Source organism: Mus caroli, chromosome 1 (assembly GCF_900094665.2).
Source record: "Mus caroli chromosome 1, CAROLI_EIJ_v1.1, whole genome shotgun sequence".
In the NCBI taxonomy this organism is placed as follows: domain Eukaryota; kingdom Metazoa; phylum Chordata; class Mammalia; order Rodentia; family Muridae; genus Mus; species Mus caroli.
In genome coordinates this window covers 142,107,302-142,130,939 of record NC_034570.1, presented here as the reverse complement: position 1 = coordinate 142,130,939, position 23,638 = coordinate 142,107,302, and the positions used below count along the sequence as shown (strand labels likewise).

The following is a 23,638-nucleotide window of genomic DNA, read 5'->3' as shown; positions in this document are numbered from 1 at the left end:
CAGAAGAGGGCATCAGATTTCGTTACGGATGGTTGTGAGCCACCATGTAGTTGCTGGGATTTGAACTCGGAACCTTTGGAAGAGCAGTTGACGCTCTTAACCACTGAGCCATCTCACTAGCCCCATAGCTAGTTTCATACAGGGATATTTTCCTCAGTTGTTTCTTCACCTTATTTAAAATATGAATATTGTTTGATAGCTAGCTACCTGGGAGATGGTCACCCCAACAGCATCCAGGATGTGCTTTTAGAGCAAGTGTGGTCAGCCCATATGGCATCAAAAGTTGCAATGCCACTGCTCTGCTGTGTCTAAACAGAATAAGCTGGGACAAGTAGAAATGAGATTGTCGTAGCTACACTGTTGCATCTGAAGTGAAAAGCCTAAGTGACATCACGGCAAAGGAAAAGTTTTCCCAATTGCCAAGCTCATGAACACTTGCTGGAAATAGCCTTCATCATAGTGAATACCTTGTACAATGATCTGCATCAAGTTAAAGACTGTCCTCAAGAACTTTCCTAAGTCAAGGCCAAGCAATTGAAGCTTGAGACTGGCCCATCTTTGGGTGGGTTAAATGATTGTATTGAGGAAAAATTGTGTTGGTATGTCTGCAAAATCCAAGACTCGGGGCTGGAGAGATTAATTAGCTCATCGGCCTTCCAGAGGTCCTGAGTTCAATTCCCAACAACCACATGGTGGCTCACAACCATCTGTAATGGGATCTGATGCCCTCTTCTGATGTGTCTGAAGAAAACAGTGGTGCACTCATATACATAAAATAATGAATCTTAAGAAAAAGCTAGGCTGTTAGATGTTCTCAAAGGTTAGCCTTCAAGATTCATTGTTGTGTAGAGCCATACTAATCTTTGAATGGCTCCAGCATCAGTAAGTGCTGTCAAAGCTAGGGCAAGTTTGCAGTCCATTGATCAGAACCATCTTCTTATCCAGCAATATTACAGTGTATACCATTAGCAATTGGTAGGTTACCATAACTTTCAGTTTGGAGAGTTCTAATCCCATACAGGTTTATGTATAAAGGAATCCCATTTTACTTTTACTTTACCCCAGGCATTACTGAACTGCACTTTTCAAAGTGCCTACTGGACCTTGCAGTTCCTCCTGCACCTTAGGAAGTCCCCTTTCTGCATGTTCTAACAACCTGAGTATTTTACCAGTAAGATGTGGAGCTGTCAGCAACAGGGTTCAGGGTCACAGGCAGAACAAACTTGAATACTGGCAGAAAGTTGGGTTTTGTTTTCTATGTAACCCTGGCTAGCCTGGAACTATGTATATCATAGGCTTTTCCTGCCTCCTCAGTGTGGGCATTAAAGGTATGTGCTACTGTAAGTTCAGTATTTTATTGGCCATTGTACAAATACTTGCCATTCAAGTCTATCATTTTTAAGATCCTGGAGTCAAACTATTTCATGGCTGCACAGAATACAGATTGTATTAGGAACAGTCATTAGGCCGCCATCAAATCTGCTAATCTGCCAAACTAGTTAACCCAAAACCAAACCAGAAAAAAATAACTCCACAGCAGGTGAACTGATTTTCTTTCTTGGTGGTTGTACACCAGAGAAATGAGGTGGCAAAGGACCAATCTAACACATCCCAAGTCAGCCACTTATGGTCATCTTATGCCAGCTGGCCCATTTATTTTATTGGGGGGGGGGGTTGTTTTCGAGACAGGGTTTCTCTGTGTAGCCCTGGCTGTCCTGGAACTCACTTTGTAGACCAGGCTGGCCTCAAACTCAGAAATCTGCCTGCCTCTGCCTCCCAAGTGCTGGGATTAAGGGCGTGCGCCACCACCGCCTGGCTTGGTTTATGTAAAACACAAACCTCACACCATCCCTTACTTCAGATATGGCAAATGAGTATTTTCTACTAATACTGTAAACTCATCCTTACAGGGAAAAACAAAAACCCCCATGTTATAAGTAATGAACTGAGTGACAAACATTTGAACATTAAATCCCACAGTGCAAGGATTTACTGCAAAGTACCTTTAATGTGTTTGTATCTGCAGCAAGCATTAGATTTGCTCGTTTGGGCACCATAAATTAGGTTTAGCACTACAGACACCCAGCCCCCCCCCAACCAGTATTAATCCAGGTAAGAAAGCTGAACAAAACACTTCTGAAAAGGGGTGCATTCACAAACCCAATACAGTTTAATTGTTTTCAGTCAAAGGCTTCCACTTACATCTGTTTGGTTAATGATAAATAAAGACAGTTTAAATGCTTCAGTAAGTCAAGTGACTCATCAAACCAGGGTTTGAATTATTACTGTCACTATTCAGCACTCCATCCAAATAACACCGATACTGCACTCTCAGATAGGAAAGAAAAAAAGGTACAGCTGCGGCAAATGCTGAAGTCTGCGTTCTGAGCATTTTTTAAACGAAACAGCCACTCTGCATCCTTTCCTCTGCCACTCTGCTGTGATAATGTGGATCTGTTACATTTTACTTCAACAGATAAAGCACTCTGCTGAGAATATAAAAAGTTATAAAAATGTAATCATAAAAGACTAAATATTGGTAGGCATGTCAACTTTCTTTTAATAAAAACAAAAATAGTCATTGTTATCTATTTAAATAAGTATCTTGTTATAGAGTGTTCCAGTTATTGAAAAGGGGCCCTTAAAAAACCCAACTGCCTACGTGTAAACCCTACCCCTCTTGCCTCTTAAGACAGATCTGAGGGAAGAGTCATTTAATGTGCAAATCGGCAAAACAAATGTGGAGGAGCAGGGACTTCTTGAAATGATGTTCCCAATCAATTTGTGGTTTATTCTTTTACAGTATCAACCTTCAAAAAGTAAAATAACCAAAGATGTCTTAAGAATACAGAAACAGACCTTCATCTTTGCATTCCGTTCCAAACACAAAAAGTATGTACAGCATGTTTAATAATATGCAATATGCAAAAGCGTTGTGTTGCAGTTAGCAACATCTACCCCACCCACCCTCCTTATTCACAAGTGTACCTCTACTAAACACAATTACATCACTAAGCCTGTTAGTTTGGGGTTCTTAAATTTGTTAAAACTGGAAAATCTTTGTGTAAGGGCTCCACTCATTTGACTGAGGGTTGTAGACTTCCACAGTATTCAGAAACTCATTGCCATCGAATCCTCCCACTGCATAAATGGTATTCCCTACAGTTGTGATCCCAGCATTGCTCCTTGGTGAAGTCATATTTCCCATCATCTTCCATTCATTTCTAGTTGGATCATACATCTCCACACAACTGATGGCATGAGAACCATCAAAGCCACCACCTACAAACAGTTTTCCTAAAAGAGAAACAAGGCAGTCAGTCTAAAAAGGCTCAGAAAACAAATTTTTAAAAAAAGGCCTACAAAATTGAGTGAGGAGAAATGATTGTCCGTTCTGTTAAGGCAAGGCATAGCAACACACACTTGTAATGTCACCACTCAGGAAGCCATGACTAAGGATTATTAGTATGAGATCCGCCTGGGCTACACAATGAAATCTTATCTTAAAAGAAAAAGAAAGAAAAGGTCTGTGTAATTGTGGCACGGATTCTGGAAACCATGGAGATAAGTAAAATGGACAAGAATCCATTCCTACAGAAACTTAGGCAACTACAGGGATAAAAGGGCAGAAACTGCATCATGTTAAATACATCTCCCACAATTCCATAGTAATTACTACAGTCATCATTTCACAGATGAACAATTAAGAGACACAAAGAAGGTAGAAACTTGCCTAAATATGTTAAGTGACAAACTATCAGAGTTCTATATATTCAAAGAAGTTAGAGGAGGGACTAGGGCTATGCCCCTCTATGTAGGTCAATGGTAGAACACTTATCCAGTAAAAGTGAGAGGCCTTGGTTCAAAGTGGCACCACAAAAGTTATAGGGAACAGATAATGACTGAACTTCTAGACCTTTCATCTACATATTTTTTTTCAAATTAGATACTCAATAGAACAAAAAATGTCAGCAATAAACTATGGGGGGGGGAATCACTAATTTTCAGCTTCATTATTTTCTCTTCTGATTATCACTTATCCCATTTGCATGAATCCAGCTGTAACTACACTGCTAGGGCTCACAAGGGTCTAGGGTCTGGGTCAGGAGGCTGTTTCTATTCTCCACACACTTACATGCTCACTAGTTGAGCCACAAAGTCTTGCTAAGATTCAGCTTTGTTCCAAATGATGTTAACTAATACTATAGACAATAAAGCAATCAATAAAGACTATGTGAAAGGACACTGTCTACAAAAGAAAACTGAAAGATTATGCTTTGAAATAAAATTCTTAAAGTTACTATCCTAAAATAAGGTCAACTCAAAATCTAAGACTGAATTATGGATACATCTCACAGAGGGAAATTTGGAACTTGGTTAAGAACACTTACCAAGTGATGGGTGAAAGAATATATTTAGGTTATTAACAGACACTTAGAGGGGAAAATCCCTTTTTGTCCCAAGAGACAAAATAATATGAATTTAAAAAAATGATTCCTAATTATTCTGTCTATGACATGGGTGTAGGCTTACACATGCTGCAGCACAGAGGTCAGAGGACAACTATGTGGGTCAGTTCCCTCCTCCCACCTTTACATGAAGTCTGTGGATCCAACACTGGGGTTTTGCCAGAAAGGCAGGCATTCTACCTGCTGGGCCATTCCACCGGTCCCTGCAATCTACTTAAGAGTGTGTAAGTGACCCTTCTTGGCATTTCGGAGCTCTTCCCATTCTGTACTATTTAGCTCTCTAACCCTGGATACTCACCATCAAGCACAGCGACTCCAGCTCCTCGCCTAGCCACATTCATGGGTGCAATTAAAGTCCAGGTGTTGTTTTCAGGATTGTATCGTTCTACTGTGTTCAGACAATTCCAAGATTCTGCACCTCCAATTATATACAAATAACCACCAAGTTCACAAACTGCAGACTGGTGTCGACCTATAAAAGTTAAGGCAAACCAGGATTATTATTAAAGCTATCAAAACTGTAAATGTGTACTACAACCTATTAATTCACAGGTCTTTAAAGAACTACAAGTTCAAGGCCAGACAGTTTGGGCTACATGGAAAGTTCCAGGCAAACTCTGTCCCCCTCAAAACAAAACAAAACCAGTCCAACTTACGAATGTTAAGAGGAGCACAGCTTGTCCACGACTTCGTTACAGGATCAAATACATCACAATTTTTCAGGCCTTTTTGACCATATGGATCGGAGCCACCAACAATGTACAATTTCCCATTCAGAGCACACACTCCTACGAAGGTATAAACCATGTGAGTAACCCAACCATCAGGAGTGAACACGGGCTGTCTTGTCTAGAAGAGTGTTATTACCTGCATTGCAACGGTTGGTTCTCAGCTCTGGAACAGGGGTCCAGTCATCAATGTTTGGATCATACATTTCTCCACAACTCAGGTCATCTGAGTGTCCATTTGATCCACCCACCACATAGAGCTGTCCCTATATCAAAAGTGATAAGTCAGAACTCCCCCTGAGTAGTCCTAAGAAAAACCACAAAGCTAAAGGATTGTTTTGCAGCATACCGTACTTACCATCAGCACAGCCATTTGAAAACGGGCTCTTGGTGTCCTCATGGGAGCAAGGAAGGACCAGTGATCTGTATGTGGATCATAGCATTCAACTGTTCGAAGACATTCCTCTCTGTTATAACCACCTGGCAAAAGAATCATAAGTTTGCTTAAAATGTGAAACATGATCAGAATGGCTGGATTCCCCCCTAGTGGGAACTAGTGGGCATCTTACTATATCTCCCAGGCTGTCTTACAGTTTGAGCCCCTTATTACACCACCTAAGTGCTAAGATTACAAACTATGTGGCTGGTCACCAGGGTCCAGCCAGGATGTCTGTAGGTTGTGTACCTAACGAGAAAGGTATTTAACTGACCGTTCCTAATGTCAAGGAGTAGCATTCATTATCTATGAGCAAACTGCTTATTCTGGCTTGAGAACTAACGAGTTTCTCTACTCTGTAGTCGAACATAAAGAGTGTACTACAGCACTTGGCCTAGCAAGCCCCGAGGCCCTGGGTTCCCTTTTAAATTAAAACAATGACTTCTAACCAAACTTAGGGATATTCAATATCAATGTTATTCCTGTCTTGAAATGCAGCATGTTGAGTCCTCTCGCTGCCAGTCAATCAATATAAGACCTGTCTGTCACACCCAGCGTTCTGCTCTTACCTGCAGCTATGAGTTTGCCATTCATCTCTGCTGTCCCTAGTCCAGACCGTGCATACTGCATGGGAGACATGGGCTTTTCTAGGAGCTCATCTGGTTGCATCTCGAAGCTTAAACTCTTGCTCAGTTTTGGAGTACTTGTTGGTGAGCTCTGTGGACTGTTCCGCCCGTGAAGGAAAATGACACAGAATGTACTGTCCAGCACAGCCAGGCACAAGTAAGTGTTATCTGTGAACACAAGAGCTCTGTGTTTACCATGAACTATTAACATTAACACTTAGGGTGGTTAGAGAATTCTAAATTGTATTCCAGTCTCCAGAACAGAACTTCTGCTATGGTTTTCCGTATGCCATTGCTCTGAGTTTTTCCTTATTCAGTCTCAAAGTATTAAACTGACCACTATCCTTACAAATAGATAAACTGAAGACAAACTTACTTGAAGTCTTTTCTGAAGCAACGATTTTCCACTCATGCTTAGGGCTTTGCATTGAAGCATTTGGAGAAGAGAGACATCCAGTGGAACTGCCACTTATCTGCTTATGGCCATTCTCACGGGGTGGCTTTTTCTGCAAAATCAAAAGGCAGCTACAGAAACCTAGCCAGAGAGCATTCCTGCTGCACCTTTGTTCCTGAGCTACTGTGCAACACTGCCCACACACTGAGCACCTTCCACCTACATGCACACTCAGAGCACACTAAACAACACAAACCAACACTTTCCGGCTGACAGGCTCCTGCCACACTTACACCATCACTTAAAAATGAAACAGCTTCATCTACACAACTGGCTGCTCAGAAAAAGATCAATTTGAACAATTCAAAAACCACACCACAGGTCAAACACCAGAATGCTATCTCAATATAGGAGCAGGAAGGAGAAAACAACACATCTCATCTGCTCTATGTACGGAACTGTCAACCTAACCAACCAGTCTGTATCCTTCATACAATGCCAGCAAAGAGTGAGTACACACAGGGTCTGCCAATCTCCGAAAGCAATTTACAGGGAGGTATCAATCAGAGGCATGTACATTTTATTTAGGGCTACTTATTATTGATACTGAAAAAGCTAAATACACACAGAGTAATCAGAAATGAAGTAATACTACAAGAACCACTTGCAAAATTGTAATACAGGAACGATAATGATGGACTCTCCGAGAATTAGTGTGCTTTCATGAGCTTCTTTTGCAGATTGCTTTCCACTCCCTCAGGCCACTCCCAGAAGAACGAATCATACAGAATTTCATGTGTCCCTGGTACCGAGTCTTAAAATGTCTACCATGAAAAGAACATGTACCGTACTTCAGTACCTACAAACTCAGCTCACCCAATTAACCTGGTCCCCAGGGACAGACTGCACAAACAAGTAGTTTCTAATAAAAACTTGTATTGCTAGTGGAAACAAAAAGCAACAAAAAAACAGTTTTTAAAAACAAAGACCCTGCTTTTTAAGGATGACAAGATGCATTAAAATCTCCACCTCAATCTGTGGAAAGGAGCCCAAGTCTCACAAAGTAAGAACTAGGCGGTGCTTACACTACAGAGGCCTCAGCAGTAAGAGCACTCTAACATATGAATTGTAACTGAGAGTGACCATGGAGGGGACCGACACTCTAGCACTAAAGACTACTGGCATTAACAAACACACCTGAGACACAGTCCTGGAGACGCCTGTGCAAACACAACTACCCCTCTCTTTAGATCACCTTCCAGAAGAGCTCATTTGTTTGGCATCCACACTTTCTTCTCAGGCAGCTTTTCCAGTCAGAGTTGTTTCTCATCTCATTCCTCCTTCCCAGGCCACCTGTCTACCTACTCCTCTCATTCCTGAAATCTACGGTATGACCCCACAACTTTTCACCTCCATGGTCTCTATTCAAAACCTTTTAGCAAGACAGAAAGAAAGGTCAGTGTCTCACACACTCCCATGATCTTCTCATTCCCAAACTGTCCTAAAGCACTATTAAGTAAGACCTACCCTCAACCTTTGGAGAGCTAGGTATAGGCATAGATGAGTGGAATTGGTCCTTCTCCATATCCTTAGCTTACTAAGCTGTTCATCATTCTTGAAACTATTACCTGAAATAGTGTGCAAACTGCTCTCACAGCGTTCATCTACCCTGTGTCTGACCAGCAAAAAAAAAAAAAAGCAAAGTCCCAGCCAACTTTGTAAAGTTAAAAACCGCAAATCTGTTGAGATCATCACATAGCCAGCCCAGAGACACCCACCTAACAATTAGCCATTTCCTATGATTAAGGAATGCCAACTAGAAATATAACTAGCCACATCTCTCTAAACTCAAAGTGTTTCACTATGAACTTTTTAAACTACATATTCTTTCCACTTAGTATTCTTGTCTAAATTCTCCTTGCTGTACATGTAGCTCAGGCAGACCACTTGCCTGTCATATGCAAAGGCCTCAGGTTTCATCCCCAGACCACACAAAATTAAAAAAAAAAAATTCTTCTTGCCACCCATAGGAAAAAGCATCAGTTGTACATGTTTCCTTTTCCAGATTAGACTGCCAACCACAGAGCAGCACCCATGCATGGATAATCTTCTTCTGCTTATCTAAGACTAATCCACTAAATCCCACACCTTCCACGCCTTCCACCTCACATCTCATCCCACAGGTTCCCTCAGGCCCTCTGATGGTAGAAGCCTCTTTTCAGACAGTATTGTTTACTACCTTGGTAGATTCCTGTAATAGAAGCTACATAGGCTATGTCTTCCCGTCAAGCATCACAGCCTACCACTGGCTGGTATTTAATCTTTTGCCATTAGAGAGGCTACTTTAACTTACAATATTTATAATTAAAGATAAAACAATCTGGATGCTCCAAGTAGAAATACAAACGTGGCTTTTGGCTAACCCAAGTCCCAACTTTTTTTTAGAAGTACTATTATTGCCATGGGATACCACAGGCATCTACAATCTGGATAACATGATCACATAGTCAGTATACTATCACTGAGCCAACTTTGAAAGCAAACATTCCATGGCTTGGGATTACTCTCCAGCATATTTCTTCACAATGCTGAGTTAAAAGCCATATAAGAATGCATATTACATGACTATTTTATAAAGATTCCAAGCAGGCAAAATATGTTTGTATCTCAAGTTAGGACAATCGGTTTTTGGAAGGTGTAGAGCGGTGATGGAAGAGAAAGGCTCCAGGGCGCTTTTCTTCTTAAGAGCATGGTTTAGTGACTGGCTCAATGTGGCATGTACAATTTGTGGGGCCGCTATAGTGTTGCTCAGTGTTGGGAGGGCAAGAAACACATGCAGAACATTGGTTTAATTTTAACACACAAAAACAATAGATGTTGCTTTTCTGTATACTGTCAGTGTCCATAAGATTGTTCAGATACCTCAGATGTTTTTCTCTACTGTTAAAAATGTGTATGAATTTAAGTGCGTGTTTAATAAAAGGCTACAGACATAACTCAATCAGCACAAGGAAACTATACTGCTTTAATACATTCTGCTGGAGAAACATCCAGACCACACTGTAACACATGATCAACCATTTCTGAGTTCAACATTGTATAAAGTTATTATAAATCATGATATAGTTTCTATTTCATGAGTGTTCAGTAATTAAATAGCCAAAATTTCTTTCACAGCCATCAGCAATTTAAATCAACTATGTCTGTTTAGAACTGACCCTACTGATCATGCATGTTACAAATAACCTTAAAAAAATCTAACCAAATTAACGAAACCCTAACATATTGCTTTATTTTACTATTCTTATTACTAGTTGTGAACCGTATTTTGAGAGAAAAGGTGTAAATGGAGTTTGTCTAATTGGCTGAGTTAGCTTCTACTAGTGTGGCAAAAATTCTGGAAGCTGTAAAATATGCCTCTTTTCTCCCCAAAAAGTCTCTGTCCAGTTATAACATTGGAATTCGTCCACTTTCCTTTGTTAAAGGAAAATTTAAGAATGCTATAAGTTCTCCAGTTAAAGTTTAACCTGAGGTTACCTCAGACTGTGCAATGTGTACCTGCACAAACTGAATGTGGTCATCATCACTGCCAAACACCTCAGCCTGTCCATCTAGTGGGTTCCCATCAAGCAGCTTGTGATCAGCTGAGTAGTACAAGGTTTGAACCTGCAAAACAGCAACAGAACACCCATGTGGCTACTGTCACCATGGCTACTCGCTAGTACGAAGATTTCACAACCGCCTCAAGGTAACCTCCAGTGTGCGTCTTGACATCTTACTCTGGGCAGGATCCCGATGCAAAGAAAAACATGTCATAGTAGTAAAAATGTAAAAAGCAAAACCAAAACAAAACAAAAATCAAGATCAAATACAAAATCTTCTAACACTGGCTGAAGAGTCCTTGGCTTGATTGGCTTGAAAGAAATCTTCCTTGTTTCCATTGCTTCTATTATGTGACATTAAGAAAAAAGGTATAGTACAACACATAGTTTCTTAAATATACATATTTACAACAAAACACTGATTGGTTCACACCTTTGAAGATTAATGGTACTGTTTGAATAAACATACTTCTCCCCTGTAGGTTAATATCAAGAAAACATATAAAGGAAAAAACAAATTCAAAAATTCAAGCAAGCTGCAATCTTCCTGCACAGATGCAAATACATGACACTACTGCATCTGATTCCCACATGGGAGGTGACAGAATTGACAGAGCATCTGCTAGCCTGAATAGAAGGCCGTAACGGCAGTGACTAAGGCCTAACAGAGCAGGCCAGCTTGAGTGAGCATGGAGGGCTCTGTGGAATGATACACTCAATTACTCCACTGCTCCAATCAAGCATATGGACCAGTCCCAACTTTTCCATCAAATTTTGTTTTTCTTGTGAATTTTTAAAAAACATCCCCAAGTCTGACTATATGTAAGAGCACCACCATTGAAAACACAAAGCTTTCGAGCTAAGAACCCTGTAAGGAGTAAACACCATTAAATCATCATCGCTCTCTGCCCACAGCGGACTTTTCTTAGGAGAACTGGGGCAGGACTGCTGCTTCTTTACGTGTGTGTCAATACACTCGAGGTGTCTTCTCGGCTCTTCAGTCTTGGGGATCCTAGTTTTGTTAATAAACCTATGGGGAGATAAACCAACGGGGAGGAACAACCATTAGAAGCTTTACCTACTTGTCAAGACTTAAAGCAAAAACCTGTGAAGAAAAATTAAGACTCTACAGAAAATGTCAGTACCACCTCCCGTTTCTAAAGCAAGTTACACGCTACTTTAAAGAAAGTTAACGGCACATAATCAGCAAAGAAAAAAAGGAAAAAAAAAAAAAAAAAAAAAAAAAAAAAAAAAAAAAAAAAGCAGAAGACCAAACTGAACGGTTCATTCAGCTCACCTGGACACCCCCCCTGTTTCTCAGCTTAGGGGTACCTATAGCAAAATTTAAATTCTTTAGGGTCATGGTTATAAAATAAAAGTGAAAGGGAATCCTTCATGTTATAGCAAAAATAATTGGTAAGAACTGTTGGGTCCCATTTACTTTAAAACTAACCTCTTCCATGAGCTCCTCCAGGCTGTCTCCATTCTCCCAGATGCTACGCTGCACCCAGTTGATTACCTTTGTATACAACTTGCCATTGCTGGGCAAGCACACATTATCTTCAAGCATTACCTCCAACTAGAATTGTATATAAATAAAACAAATATCAGTGACATCCACATCAGCTTGGGAATTCTAGTTCTCAGCTAAATGCTCAGTTTTATAATAAAAGTTGTATTGGGGGAAGGAGGTTCATGAGCCCCACCACTAGCTGAGGTGCTAGAGTTAAAGGTGTGGTTCCTGGTAGGCCACTACGGCTTAGTGGACTGTCCCATAGCCATCAGTCACAAGCAGCACGTAGGGCCAAAAAGGGTTGAGAGGACGTGAAGTGAGTATGGATCTGGAAGTGAACATGGTAAAACACTGTATACTTTTTTAAAATTCTCAAAAATATTGTATTAAAAAAGTTGTATTCCATCAATTTTCTCAATTTGCAAGGAAATCAGTAACCCTAAAGTAAATAAACAAACAGGGAAGCAGAAACCCATCATATAAGCGTAACAGCCACTTCAATGTATGAGCATTACTGTAGCCCTTATTCAGCTGGCAGAGACTGTGCCCGCAACCACAGAGCATTACCAGACCTGTGTGACCTATGTGGCCTACTCCTTACCTTTAGTCTCGGAAGCTTAAGAAACTCCTCCTCTTCTGAAATTTGTAACAAATGCTCCTGAATATAAGCGTCAACTTTATTCAACAAACGGGAGTCTCCCATACAACTTGCAAAATTTCGGTAAGAGATGCAGCTAGTAACATCCATTCTAGAGAGTAAATAATCTCCGCAGACCTTAGGAAAGAAATACAGACGTGCCAACATTTGCATGGTTTACTGAATAGTTAATGTCAATTTCCTGTGAAATACAGAAATAAGCCAGAAATCAAATCAAACTACACAATGGGGACAGCACATGGACAAATGGTGCCATCAGCTGGGCATAGTGGTGCACAGATGCCCACAGAATCTGGGGCACTTGGGAGGCTGAGACAAGAGAAACCTAAATTCAAACCAGCCTGGGCTACATAACAAGATATCTCAATAAAACCAAACAACAAAAAGCAAACAAGAAACAGCAAAGATGTGGCATACAAAGTTAAATCATTTAGAGCCAATGTGACAAACGGAAATGCAGTGCAGGTTCTAGGTGTCAACAGGAGCAGTCAGGTGAGGCTTTCTGAAAGGCTAGGGATAAATGGGGCTTTGCAATACAAAAGCTGAGTACACAGCACACATGGAATGTAGCAAAAGAGAATTAGGAAATCAATTTGGAAAAATAGTATCTGTATTAGGAAGAAGCTGGAATGCGAAACTATGCTGGAATGTGCATAGGACTTCTGTTAAAATTCAGTGTGTGTATGTGCTTCATGCATGGATATCACAAGACAACCGTGTGGAGTAAGTTTACCTCTTCTACCTGTTGCATGGGTTAGAAATCAGGTCACCATGACTGACACAGCAAGCAGCTTCACCTGCTGAGCCATCCTACTGGCCTAATCACAGGATTCCTTTTTAAAGATTCATGTACTTTCATTTTGTATGGGTGTTTGCCTGCATGTATGTCTATGCAATACACCATATGCATGTAGTGTTTGCAGAGGCCAGGAGAGGGCATTAGACACTCTAGAACCAGAATTACGGATGGTTGGGTGACATCTATGGGTGCTTAGAATTGAGCTTGAGTTTTCTACAAAAGCAACAAGTACTTTAGGTTTGTGGGGCATTTTGTTTGTCATAACTGTTTAACTCAGCAGTTCTCAATCCGGGGGTGGCAACCCTCGAAGGTCAAATGATCTTTTCATCGTGGTCACCTAAAGACCACTGGAAATAGATATTTATATTACAATTCATAACAATAGCAAACAGTTATGAAATGGGAACAAAAATAATTTTATGGCTAGAAGGCACCACAACATGAGGAACTATAGTAGAGTTGCAGCGTTAGGAAGGCTGAGAACTACTGGTTTAAATTTTGTTACACTGATTATATATAGAATGCACATAGCCGGTCTTTATAAGATTTTATTTCAAAAAAGTCTGACCCTTTAAAGAACATTTTTAGTTTGCTGGCCCTTATTCAAAGCCACTTTCTCTGCTTAAAAATCCTATGACTAGGGGTGTTGGAGAAATGGCTCAGTGAGCAAGAGTACTTGTTGCTGATTGTTCTTTCAGAGGACCTGAGTTTGGCCCACATCAGGCAGGTAGCTCAAAACCGCTGGTTAACTCTAGCTCCTGGGGACTCAATGCCTTCTGGTCTCTGCAGGTACTTTCCCTTATGTGTAGAGCACACATCAGCCACTGGCAATGCAGCACTCTAATTCCTTACTGATTCTCTTCCATTTACTCTCGGGAACACACGCTATCCTGACACTGATCTCAGTTTGTGCCCAAGCCAGAAAGGTGCACGGCAAGGCCAAGCGACAGCTCTGTGTCGGGATCTGACAATGCAAGTAATGCTCTTTAACATACTATCAAAATTAAACATACCCATCAGAGACGTAGCATCTCATGTAACTTGATTTCCCAATACTATCTTGTCATCATCATCATAATCATCATAGAAAAATATACAAGTAGCTTAAATACAAAAATATTGAATGGAAACTTCACTGAGAGAGACAGTCAAGAGGACAAGTTTTCCTTCCTTGCTACCAAAAGGTCAAAACAACATGCTCAGACAAGATGGGAAGGGACAGAATCTCTAAATCTTGGGCCTAATTAGATGTTTTGTAATATTTCTACATCCCAACCCCTCAGAACACCCTGCCAGTATACTACTTTCACAATGTGTAATACGCTACCTGCTTGACTCGGTCCATCTTCAGCTTCTTGGCTGCAGAATAAACATCTTTTACTAATTCCTTATCAGCTTTCAACCTATTTAAAAAAAAAAAAAAAAAAAAAAAATTTTTTTTTTTTTTTTTTTTTTTTTAGTTATGACCAGGCTTTTTACATCCAGACACTCGGTATTTGATTTTCTGGTTCATTTGAAGGCACTCACTGAGCCGTGTATGCGTAATTCAGCAAGACTTCAACAGCTTCTGGATTGAGATCATCCAACTTCACATGAGAAACTCCATGAGGGTCACTGTCACTATTGAAGATTTCAAATAGATAGGGGCTACAGCAAGCCAGGACTGCCCTGTGTGCTAGCATCTCATGGCCACAGACCTGAAATCATGAAAACCAAAATGAGTAAGAAGTCTTGCTGACTATGCACTCAACATACCAGGCTTCCTGTGTCTCACAGTTCTAGTTAAGTCATCTCACAGCTACAAAGTTAGCTCAATGGTTAAGAGCACTGGCTGCTCTTCCATAGGACCAGCACTACATGGTGGCTCCTAACCACCTGTAAATCCAGTTCCAGGGACTCCTACCCGTCTTCTCACCTCCACAACAATGCACACATGTGGTACAAGACATACATGCAGGCAAAACACCCATACACGTAAAAGAAAAATAAGATCTCAAAAAACAAGACAAAACAAAAAAAAGCCCTAGTCATCTCATTAATTGCCTGTTTGGGGTGGGGAGAGCACAACTTATGGCTTTTATGAGTTTACTTTTTTAGTAACAAAAGGTCATGAATTAAATTTTAAATACCTGAAGCCGAACATCACAGAACTGCCCACTTTTCCTCAAGGCATTTAATTTGGCAACAGATGATTCAATAAAATTTTCGTCTTCAAACATCAAATATCCATTGGGAATCATTTTTCCTTATAAATTTGGCTAAACAGAAAAGAAAGAAAGCTAAGTTATTTTACATGTAAATGGTTCTTAAAAATTTTTCAAGCAGGGTATGGTGAGTCACACCTTTAATCTCAGCACTTGGGAAAGAGGCAGGTAGATTCCTGAGTTTGAGGCCAGCCTGGTCTATACACAAGACAGTGAAGTCAAGGACAATCACGGTACACACTAAATCATTGTTTCAAAAAAAGAATGTTATGTATTTTTCAAACATAAAACCTTATCTTTATACCCAAATTCTATCCTACCAACACATCAAAACATTTATTGCACAAAATCCTAGCTCAAACAACACTGGTCCAGGATACTGATGATCTCAGCCTGACTTTGATCTTATGGCTTTGTAACCCATCATCCAGTAGTGAGTATCTCGACAACCTAAACCTGGTTTCCACGTCAAACACACATTCCTCCTGAAGGAAGGAAAATGAAATATTTCCCTTTCCAAACCTATACAGCAAGCGGCTTAAGAGAGGTATGTAGGGATTTGGCTGCTGTCCATCTGTTACTCTCAAAATTAAACCAATGTTCATTTGAGACATCTCATATAGCCCAGTCTGGCCTTCAATTCAGAACCCAGTTGAGACTGGCCCTGAACTCAATCCCCCTTCCTTATCAGAGGCACATACTCCCAGCCCTGGGAAACTAAAATTCTTTGTAAAGACACCATTTCCTATATACAACACTGGGAACAGAACCAAGGGCTTCAAATATGCTAGGTAAACACAACCACCGAGCTACATCTCCAGCCTATTGTTCTCAAAACAAGTTTTTAACTTAACTTATAAACCAGTAACTTATACTAAATGCATAAGAGTAAGAGTATAAGACTCAGTTTAAAGTAACTTAAAAGTCAGAATACACAAAAAGGAATACTAAGGGAGGAAAGAAAAAAAATCAAATTTTAATTAAAAAATTTTTAAAAATGATAAAGATGCTTTTTAGGTGCCTGCAAGATGGGCACTAAACAGGTCGTGTACTTACCACATTGCCTGAGGACTTGAGTTCAAGACCTAAGGACCCACATGGTAAAAGGAAAGACCCCACACACACAACAAACACACACACACACACACACACACACACACGTGCGCTGTTAAAAAAAAAAAAAAGTTTTCATAGCCAAATGGTTAGGGATCGCTCTGACCATTTAAACATTGAGATAGAGGCTATACTCAGTAGAGTTTTCAGAAAACTCGTGTCTTTAAAGAAAGGTATTTGTTATTAAGCTGGGGAAGCATGCCCTAGTATGTGTGGAAGTCAGAGGCAACTTTAATTCTTCCTCTACCAGGGTTCCCAAGGATCAAATGTGCATTGCCAGGCTTCTGCAGAAAAGTGCCTTTTCTCACTGAGCCAGCTCACACCCCAAACAAAGTTACTGCTAAATATGCAGAATATTCACTTACCAACAATTACTGAAGAGAAATGTGTCACTGAGAACGCAAATGATCCAAAGACAAAGAAAGGAGTGTTGAAACAAAGCACTTCGTTACAGTGTGAAGAAAGATGGCTGACTGAAGGGAGATGTCTTAGGCTTTAATGGTGGTTCCAAAACTAGCAGGCTTGAAAATGATGTAATCAAGTCCTTAAAAGCTATAGACATGAATTTCTTCTGTGATAATCATGCATCATAATCTGTAAAAATAGCATATCTAAGTTAGATATTTGGAAGAATCAGTCTGCCATTCATGTAGGTAGAATAGATCATATAAAATAAGTTATTCTTTGAGGTAAAAGGCAAAAAATATTCACTTACATTAAGAAAACAAACTATTAACAACTCCTTTTTATTTAACATACAATACTCAGTGATTTCTTTTTAAAAAATCCTTTCTTATTATTAAAGAAGGATATACTAACCTGAGAAGTAAAGGACAAATATAAATATTAACTGTAAAAGTATTTACTAGCCGGGCGTGGTGGCGCACACCTTTAATCCTAGCACTCAGGAGGCAGAGGCAGGCGGATTTCTGAGTTCGAGGCCAACCTGGTCTACAAAGTGAGTGCCAGGACAGCCAGGGCTACACAGAGAAACCCTGTCTCAAAAAAAAAAAAAAAAAAAAAAAAAAAAAAAAAAAAAAAAGTATTTACTATTAGATCCCAGCTACCATGAAAACACCTGATGTTTGCTCTAGGAGCCAGGAAAGCACCTTTGGGCACTCCTCCCAGACATATATATATGCTATAAGCTAGTTACCCCACTGCCCAAGGTGTGCTTGGCATTTAACCCTGCCCTTGTTTCATGTTGCCTTTCTAGCTGGAAAATCCTTAAGCCAACTCCTGACAGGTGAACTCCTCTAGCTGTGGAGTCTTTGCCAGTTCCGCAGAGCTAGGAAGCAGTGTTCCCCAAGCTCCACACTCAGAACCTTCTGTGAAGTCATGCACAATTGTCCAGAATTGCTGTTCTGTGCTCAGCTTCCAGGCAAATCCTCTCCTTGGTCATTTTAAAGGACAGCCTGTGTTGCATGGCTATCTTAAAAACAAAAACTGTATCAACTCTACTACACTGCTATGATGCTGATTTCTTCTGCTTTATAATTTCTATCTTTTCTTACAAAACTAGTTTTAACAGAACAAATGTTCTGTGAAAACAGGTAATCCCATCCCATGTACATACGGAGACCATACTGGAGATTTATAAACATTCTAAATGAGTTTTGCCTGTACATGTCTGTTTACCATGTATGCAGTGCTCTCAGAGGCCAAAAGGAGGCAATGAATATACTGGAATTGGAGTTACAGTGTGACCAGCTACGTGATGCTAAAAACTGAACCTGGTCCTTTAGAAGGTGAAATATTTATTATTTTGATAGCTTGGATGATCTAACTTAGATTTATTGGGGTAGGGGTAAAATTACTATAGTCTTTAAGAGAAAAACTTTGTAGAGAATGTTTGGGGTAATTCTGGCATATGCACTTTGTACAATATGTACACTACAATACTGCTTTGAATTTTGAGAAATAAGGTCTTTTTATTTAATATAAGACTTTCTGCTTACTACAATCTTAACATATGAAATGGGCACACAAGCCAATATCCCTAGCACTTAGGAGTGAGATGGGAAGATTAAGAGTTCAAAGGCCACTTGAGTTACATAGTAAGTTTCAAGGCTGACCGAAGCTACATGAGACTGTCTAGCAAAGATTTTAATATGAAATTCGCCTTTATCAGTAGTACATACCCATTGTTACAACTCTAAAAAGCTAGCCAAGTCCAAATGACCATTAAATTAATACAAACTTGTTTTAAAAGTTCATGTTTACTTTCATTAAGGTAAGTTTGGGTATATCAGATGCCTTCTGGACAAAATATCCACACTACATAAAAATTTTTAAAAAACTTAAAGTATCCTCAAATTTCATGTTTCTTATTTCATATATAAAACTCATGCACAGTAACTAATGATATTTTAAAATGGGGGAAATTTTATCTTTCAAAAGCCAGACCAAGGCTCAATCATCCCTAAGTCATACAAGAATATAAAATGTACTTTTTGTATTTAAAATACAGTTTGAGCCAATCTATTTTTAACACTGAAACTGGTGTGAAAACGAATATATACTGCTAAAGACATTTCAGTTCCTTAGTGTGGTTGGTACAAGAAATGGAAGACAGGGGACTTACTATTTGGTATTCAAGAGTTACTATAGCCCAGATTAGCCTAAGTGAAATATAATCCAGCAGGTCTTACAGAGCTGTGAGAACAGCATATCATTTCCCACCCTCTGCTAAGCAAAAGGAAACATCACATTTTCAAAACATTGCTAAGGTAAACCGCAAATATTTAAGTTTCAAGGTAATTTTTTCCAAAGAAGTCAATCACGAAGTAATTTAAGAATTCCTCCCCAGTGTTGGACTAAACCCAGGGGCTCAAGCATATCAAGCAAACACTCAAACCACCAAGCTACAAACACTTGTGATTCTAAACATGGCAGACACATACGGGAATAAAAAAAATAGAACAAAATGGAGTTAGCTCAGTTTCTGCAGCCTTAGACACTGTAGAGGCGGATAAAGCAGAGAAACCGGCTCAGGCAAAGAGGAAGAGAAGACATGGCAGCACACAGTCCAGAAACTGTGGCTGTTTTGGTTTCAATAGAAGGTAGTCTGCAGGATGCACATGGCGGTGGAGCGGAAATTACCAACTTATTTTAAGGTTTAAACAATGCTAAGTATGGAGACCAGATGAAGGTTTGATGAAAGTGTGTTAGAGAAGGTGTGGTGGGGGCATGCCTGGAAAGAACATGGAAGCGAAGCATTTAATGAAGATTAGACACACCCATGCTGGCTTGGTCTTCAACTAAGGCGCTGAGTGAGGGCTGAAGGCATCTTAACATGGGCGCACCACTATCAACATGTCACTTTTAGAATAAGAAAGAAAAAAGAACAAAGACTGGGATGTTCTAATGCTGAGGTACCTTTTGGATATCCAGGCTGACATCAGAAGAGTAAAGAGTACTGTTACAGGGCTAGAAACATTAACACAGTGGTAACTGAACCAGAAATCACTCCAATAATACTTTTAACACCAACAGAAGGTAGGAATATGCTCAACCTTCAAAAATTCCTACCTGCAGCATCTGACTATACCATCAAACTGCTAAAAAGCTAGAAAACAAAAACAACACAAAACAAACAAGCAAAAACCCAAACAAACAAACAAACGAAAAACAACAAAAAACCCTCTGGGGTAAGTCACATTAATATCAATTTTGACTGGCCAAGACAGTCAAAGAAACTTACTTGAAAAACTAAATTTATATGGCACTTAAAACATCCAAACAAGAAATGCAAAATCCTACCATTTAAAAACAAGGTCAACCTCCCACCAATAACTAAAATAAAGCGTGAAATGCTGTCTTTGGAAAGGACAAAGTTAGAAGACAACTATAAATTAACACAAAGGCTACAGAAATGGGAATCTATTAATTAACTCAAGATTTCACTAATTAGGAAATTAAAAGAAAGCCAACCCAGGCCTCCCTGCAAGGAAGCCACCAAAGTGCAGGTTTGATATAATGCCTGCTAGGTGGCATTACAGCATATTGGTTTCAATCCAGTTCTACCCAGTCAATGTTTACATCCAAGCTTACAAATAAGTCCTTTAGCATTTTAAAGATATTAAAAGACTTAGCAGGATTCAACCTGAAACTATTTTCTTAGTTATTTTTTCCTAAATCAACCACTGGTGTTAAAATGAAGAAAATATGGCTAAGGTGATCTAGTCCGTGCGGCTTGTGTGCTCTTACTTCCAGAGCTATGGTGTATTGCCAAAACAGGAGACCACAACAAAACTCCTAAGAACTTGATATCGGGGTGTTCTAACCTCCACTACTGACAGACATTAAACAAAACGTTGCCTTTTAGGCCGTCCGACTTCTTTTTGATCGAAATGTTTGCTCTCCGAAATCATTTATCTGCAACTTATTGAGAGAAAGGCGGAACTATTTCTCAAGTTTGTGTGTGTGTGCGTGTATACAGATTTCCTTACATTAATCTCCACTCTGACACTCCCCGGTGTCTTATCAACGAGGTCCTTCACTCACCCCACCCCACCCCCAAAAAGTGATCGGACGAAAAGCCTGCTCTCCACCTATTTCTTTCAGAGAACATGGAGCCTGTGCCCCGGCGCGCCGGGGACCCCGCGCTGCAAGGCCTGGGGCGCGCTCTCGGCGGGTACAACGAGGCACCCGCACACCCCCGGCCGCGATTGGCCGCGATTGGCCGGCGGCGCAGTCACTCAGAGCTGACACGTCAGGGCAGCCGCTCCCTCGCTCCTCCCGCCTCCTTTTCCCCGCGCTTGGCAAGAAAAGCGGGCAACGTGGAGCTCGAACAAAGGACCCCGCGGTCCACGGCGACCAGGGACTCCGTGCCACCCCACGCCTAACCCCCGGAACCGATGCGCTCTGAGGGCGGCTCTGTGTTCCCCACGCGCCGGCCGCGGGGAGTCTTAGCCCGGAGAGCCCCAAACCGCAGCCGGCACCTCGCTCCTGACAGCGGGAAACATGTCTACAGTCCTCGGTGGCCGCCGCTCTCATCCGGCGGGTCATCCCTCCTAGTCCTCCGCCGGGCCAGGTCCCGGGGACCCTCCGTCACCCAGCGCGGAAGCCTGACGGTCCCCGCCCGGGCGGAGGAAGGTCCGGGACCACCGCGCTCGTCCCCCGCGATGCCCGTGTCTCCCGGGACAGCGGGACGCTCCGCACCACCACCATCTTCCCACCCCGCCCTCTCCCTCCCGCGGCGCCCGCGTACAGCGCGTTACCTGGGTCATCTCTGAAGAGATGGCGAAATTCATCTCCAGAGCTTCGACGGGCTGCAGGCGGAAGGCGCTGGAAGGGGCTCGGGGCGACCGGGCGGGAGGCTGCGGGCCGAGGAAGACCAGTGGGTACTCGCAGGAACTCGCTCGCCGCCACGACGCGCCCAGCACCTCCGAGCGACTGACCGACCTCCACGCGCGTCCCGAACACACTGCCACCGCCGCTGCCGCTGCCGCTGCCGCCGCGCGCGCTCGCGCCGCACTCCCTCGCACGTCACCACGTGCGCTGCCGCCAACGCCTCCCGGCCGCTTCCGGCTCGGTAGACTGAGCGAATCACAGGCGAGCTCCCGGGAAGATCCCGCTCTAAGGCTCCGCCCACGGACAGGGCCCCGCCCACCTCATAGCTCTTTTCCTCAGCCGCCCCCTCCTTCCTTCTCGGCTCAACTAGGTCAGCGCAAGGTGATCCCGGAGAGCCGGGCGGCGGGGACCGCTCCTCCTGTTACTTATCGAGCGCTCGCCCTTTTTTTCCCCACTGTCCAGGAACTGGTTCCCTCCTGCCTCTTCCACCTGCCCTACCTTCTCCAGAGATCCGACGTGGCGATTAGAGTTCTCAGCGTCACACTGACTTCTAGGCAACCAGCCTAGACTGGAGCTGCCTGTTGTGGGAACCCCGCGGCAGTAGTTGGGCATCAGGCTCTTACCTTGGAGGTGGAGGGGTGAGAAGAATGGAGGAAGAAGGGATAAGTCAGAGGAGGGCCTGAACAACTAGCCCCTCTATTGGCCTGCTTTGGGTGAGCGTTCAGTGAGTGTGTAAAAAAAAAAAAAAAAAAAATGGTGAAAGAGAGAGTATCGGTGTACCATAAAATGCGTGTTCACTTCTACTTTTTGTCCCCCTCTGGTATCAGTTCCTGACGTCTCGCCTTCTTTGGACAAAGAAAAGTAGCTTGGGGAATTGTTAGTCCCTATCTCTACCCCCTGAGGCCTTTTAACCCAGAAGCCAAGCCCAGTCATCCACCCACCTTGCCCCTAGGAGGCAGGCAGTCAGTCGTTTAGGTCAAATGTGATTTAAGCTGGGCTCCACTTCTTCATATGACTCTGAAGCACATGCTGGGAAGTTTCCTTGATTGAAGATGAGGGGATTTGGTGAGATTATATCCAAAGGTCTATAAAGTACACACATAATCAAGTTAGGTAAAGGTTTCCGGATTAATGCTTATGCTGGTTTATAGAGGGCGCTTACACCGTCTAGACCTAACTTTGATCATCCGGCTTAATTTGTAGCCATTTTTTGGAGCTCTTTGACAATGCTTCCTACCTTTCTTTAATGTGTTAGCTGGTAAGTAATAGAAATGGGGGGGGGGTCTTCATTACTTTTAAAAAAATAAGATCTTGTGGCCAGGAGACGTTTCTTTTCTGTTGTTGTTTCACAAAAGGAGGAAGTAGACACTGAGCTGTCAGCTAGTATGATTATGTGTCTTAGAGAAACTGGCATTTGCCGTCCAGCTTTTCTCTTTGATAGTACATTACTTGTGTTGCAAATGACACTATTAGGGCCCTGGATTCCTGAGCTCTTTCTGGCAGTGAGAGAATATGAACTGCCCACTTGGGACAGGCACATGACTGGCCTGCCGGACACATGGTCCTACTTGCTGTACACTAAATAGCGTCTTTGTAATCTGGAACAGTGAACACTTCTCTTAAAGCGACAGTGTGATCGGAGTCAGGGCATTTTGGCCTTTAGTATTTCCTGCTCTATGAATGCTGGCATAATTTTACATACTGGATCTGTCTTTCAGGCATCTCAGTATGTATAATAGCCACTGACACTTGAAAGTGAGCCATAAATGATTATTTACATTCTTTGTAACAGTAACAAAGG

At 41.7% G+C, this 23,638-nt stretch overlaps 2 protein-coding genes across 6 annotated transcripts; one reads left to right on the top strand and one right to left on the bottom strand.

Annotated features, from left to right (window-relative positions):
* Nucleotides 1–1,988: 1,988 nt before the first annotated feature.
* On the bottom strand, nt 1,989–22,029 carry Ivns1abp (influenza virus NS1A binding protein). 5 transcript variants are annotated; one of them, XM_021161078.2, is made up of 15 exons: nt 21,765–22,029; nt 16,908–17,136; nt 15,355–15,483; nt 14,753–14,922; nt 14,553–14,628; nt 12,370–12,543; nt 11,709–11,834; nt 10,212–10,319; nt 6,636–6,765; nt 6,203–6,427; nt 5,556–5,677; nt 5,337–5,463; nt 5,126–5,257; nt 4,768–4,941; nt 1,989–3,297 (listed from the first exon to the last, which is right to left on the bottom strand). In XM_021161078.2, the coding sequence occupies exons 3-15, from the start codon at nt 15,463–15,465 to the stop codon at nt 3,044–3,046; spliced, it is 1,929 nt and encodes a 642-aa protein (XP_021016737.1). In that variant the 5' UTR covers nt 15,466–15,483; nt 16,908–17,136; nt 21,765–22,029; the 3' UTR covers nt 1,989–3,043. The 5 variants fall into 5 exon arrangements, with proteins under 5 accessions (XP_021016737.1, XP_029331971.1, XP_029331981.1 ...); XM_029476111.1 differs by having other exon boundaries at nt 11,829–11,834; nt 21,765–21,972; XM_029476121.1 differs by having other exon boundaries at nt 10,212–11,285; nt 21,765–21,942.
* On the top strand, nt 21,765–22,640 carry LOC110293408 (wiskott-Aldrich syndrome protein family member 1-like). The gene is made up of 2 exons (XM_029476134.1): nt 21,765–22,207; nt 22,300–22,640. The coding sequence occupies exons 1-2, from the start codon at nt 21,784–21,786 to the stop codon at nt 22,362–22,364; spliced, it is 489 nt and encodes a 162-aa protein (XP_029331994.1). The 5' UTR covers nt 21,765–21,783; the 3' UTR covers nt 22,365–22,640.
* The last annotated feature ends 998 nt before the right edge of the window (nt 22,641–23,638 follow it).

What these genes read in the sequence shown, in the direction of transcription:
- Ivns1abp (XM_021161078.2), bottom strand. Translation starts at nt 15,465, where the DNA reads ATGATTCCCAATGGATATTTGATGTTTGAAGACGAAAATTTTATTGAA. An exon ending in TGGCAAACTCATAGCTGCAG is followed by an intron (nt 5,678 to 6,202) that starts GTAAGAGCAGAA and finishes TTCTTTTGCCAG; the next exon opens with GTGGTTATAACAGAGAGGAA. An exon ending in TGGAGTCGCTGTGCTTGATG is followed by an intron (nt 3,298 to 4,767) that starts GTGAGTATCCAG and finishes TTTCTCTTTTAG; the next exon opens with GAAAACTGTTTGTAGGTGGT.
- LOC110293408 (XM_029476134.1), top strand. Translation starts at nt 21,784, where the DNA reads ATGGCGAAATTCATCTCCAGAGCTTCGACGGGCTGCAGGCGGAAGGCG. An exon ending in TTCCTTCTCGGCTCAACTAG is followed by an intron (nt 22,208 to 22,299) that starts GTCAGCGCAAGG and finishes CCCACTGTCCAG; the next exon opens with GAACTGGTTCCCTCCTGCCT.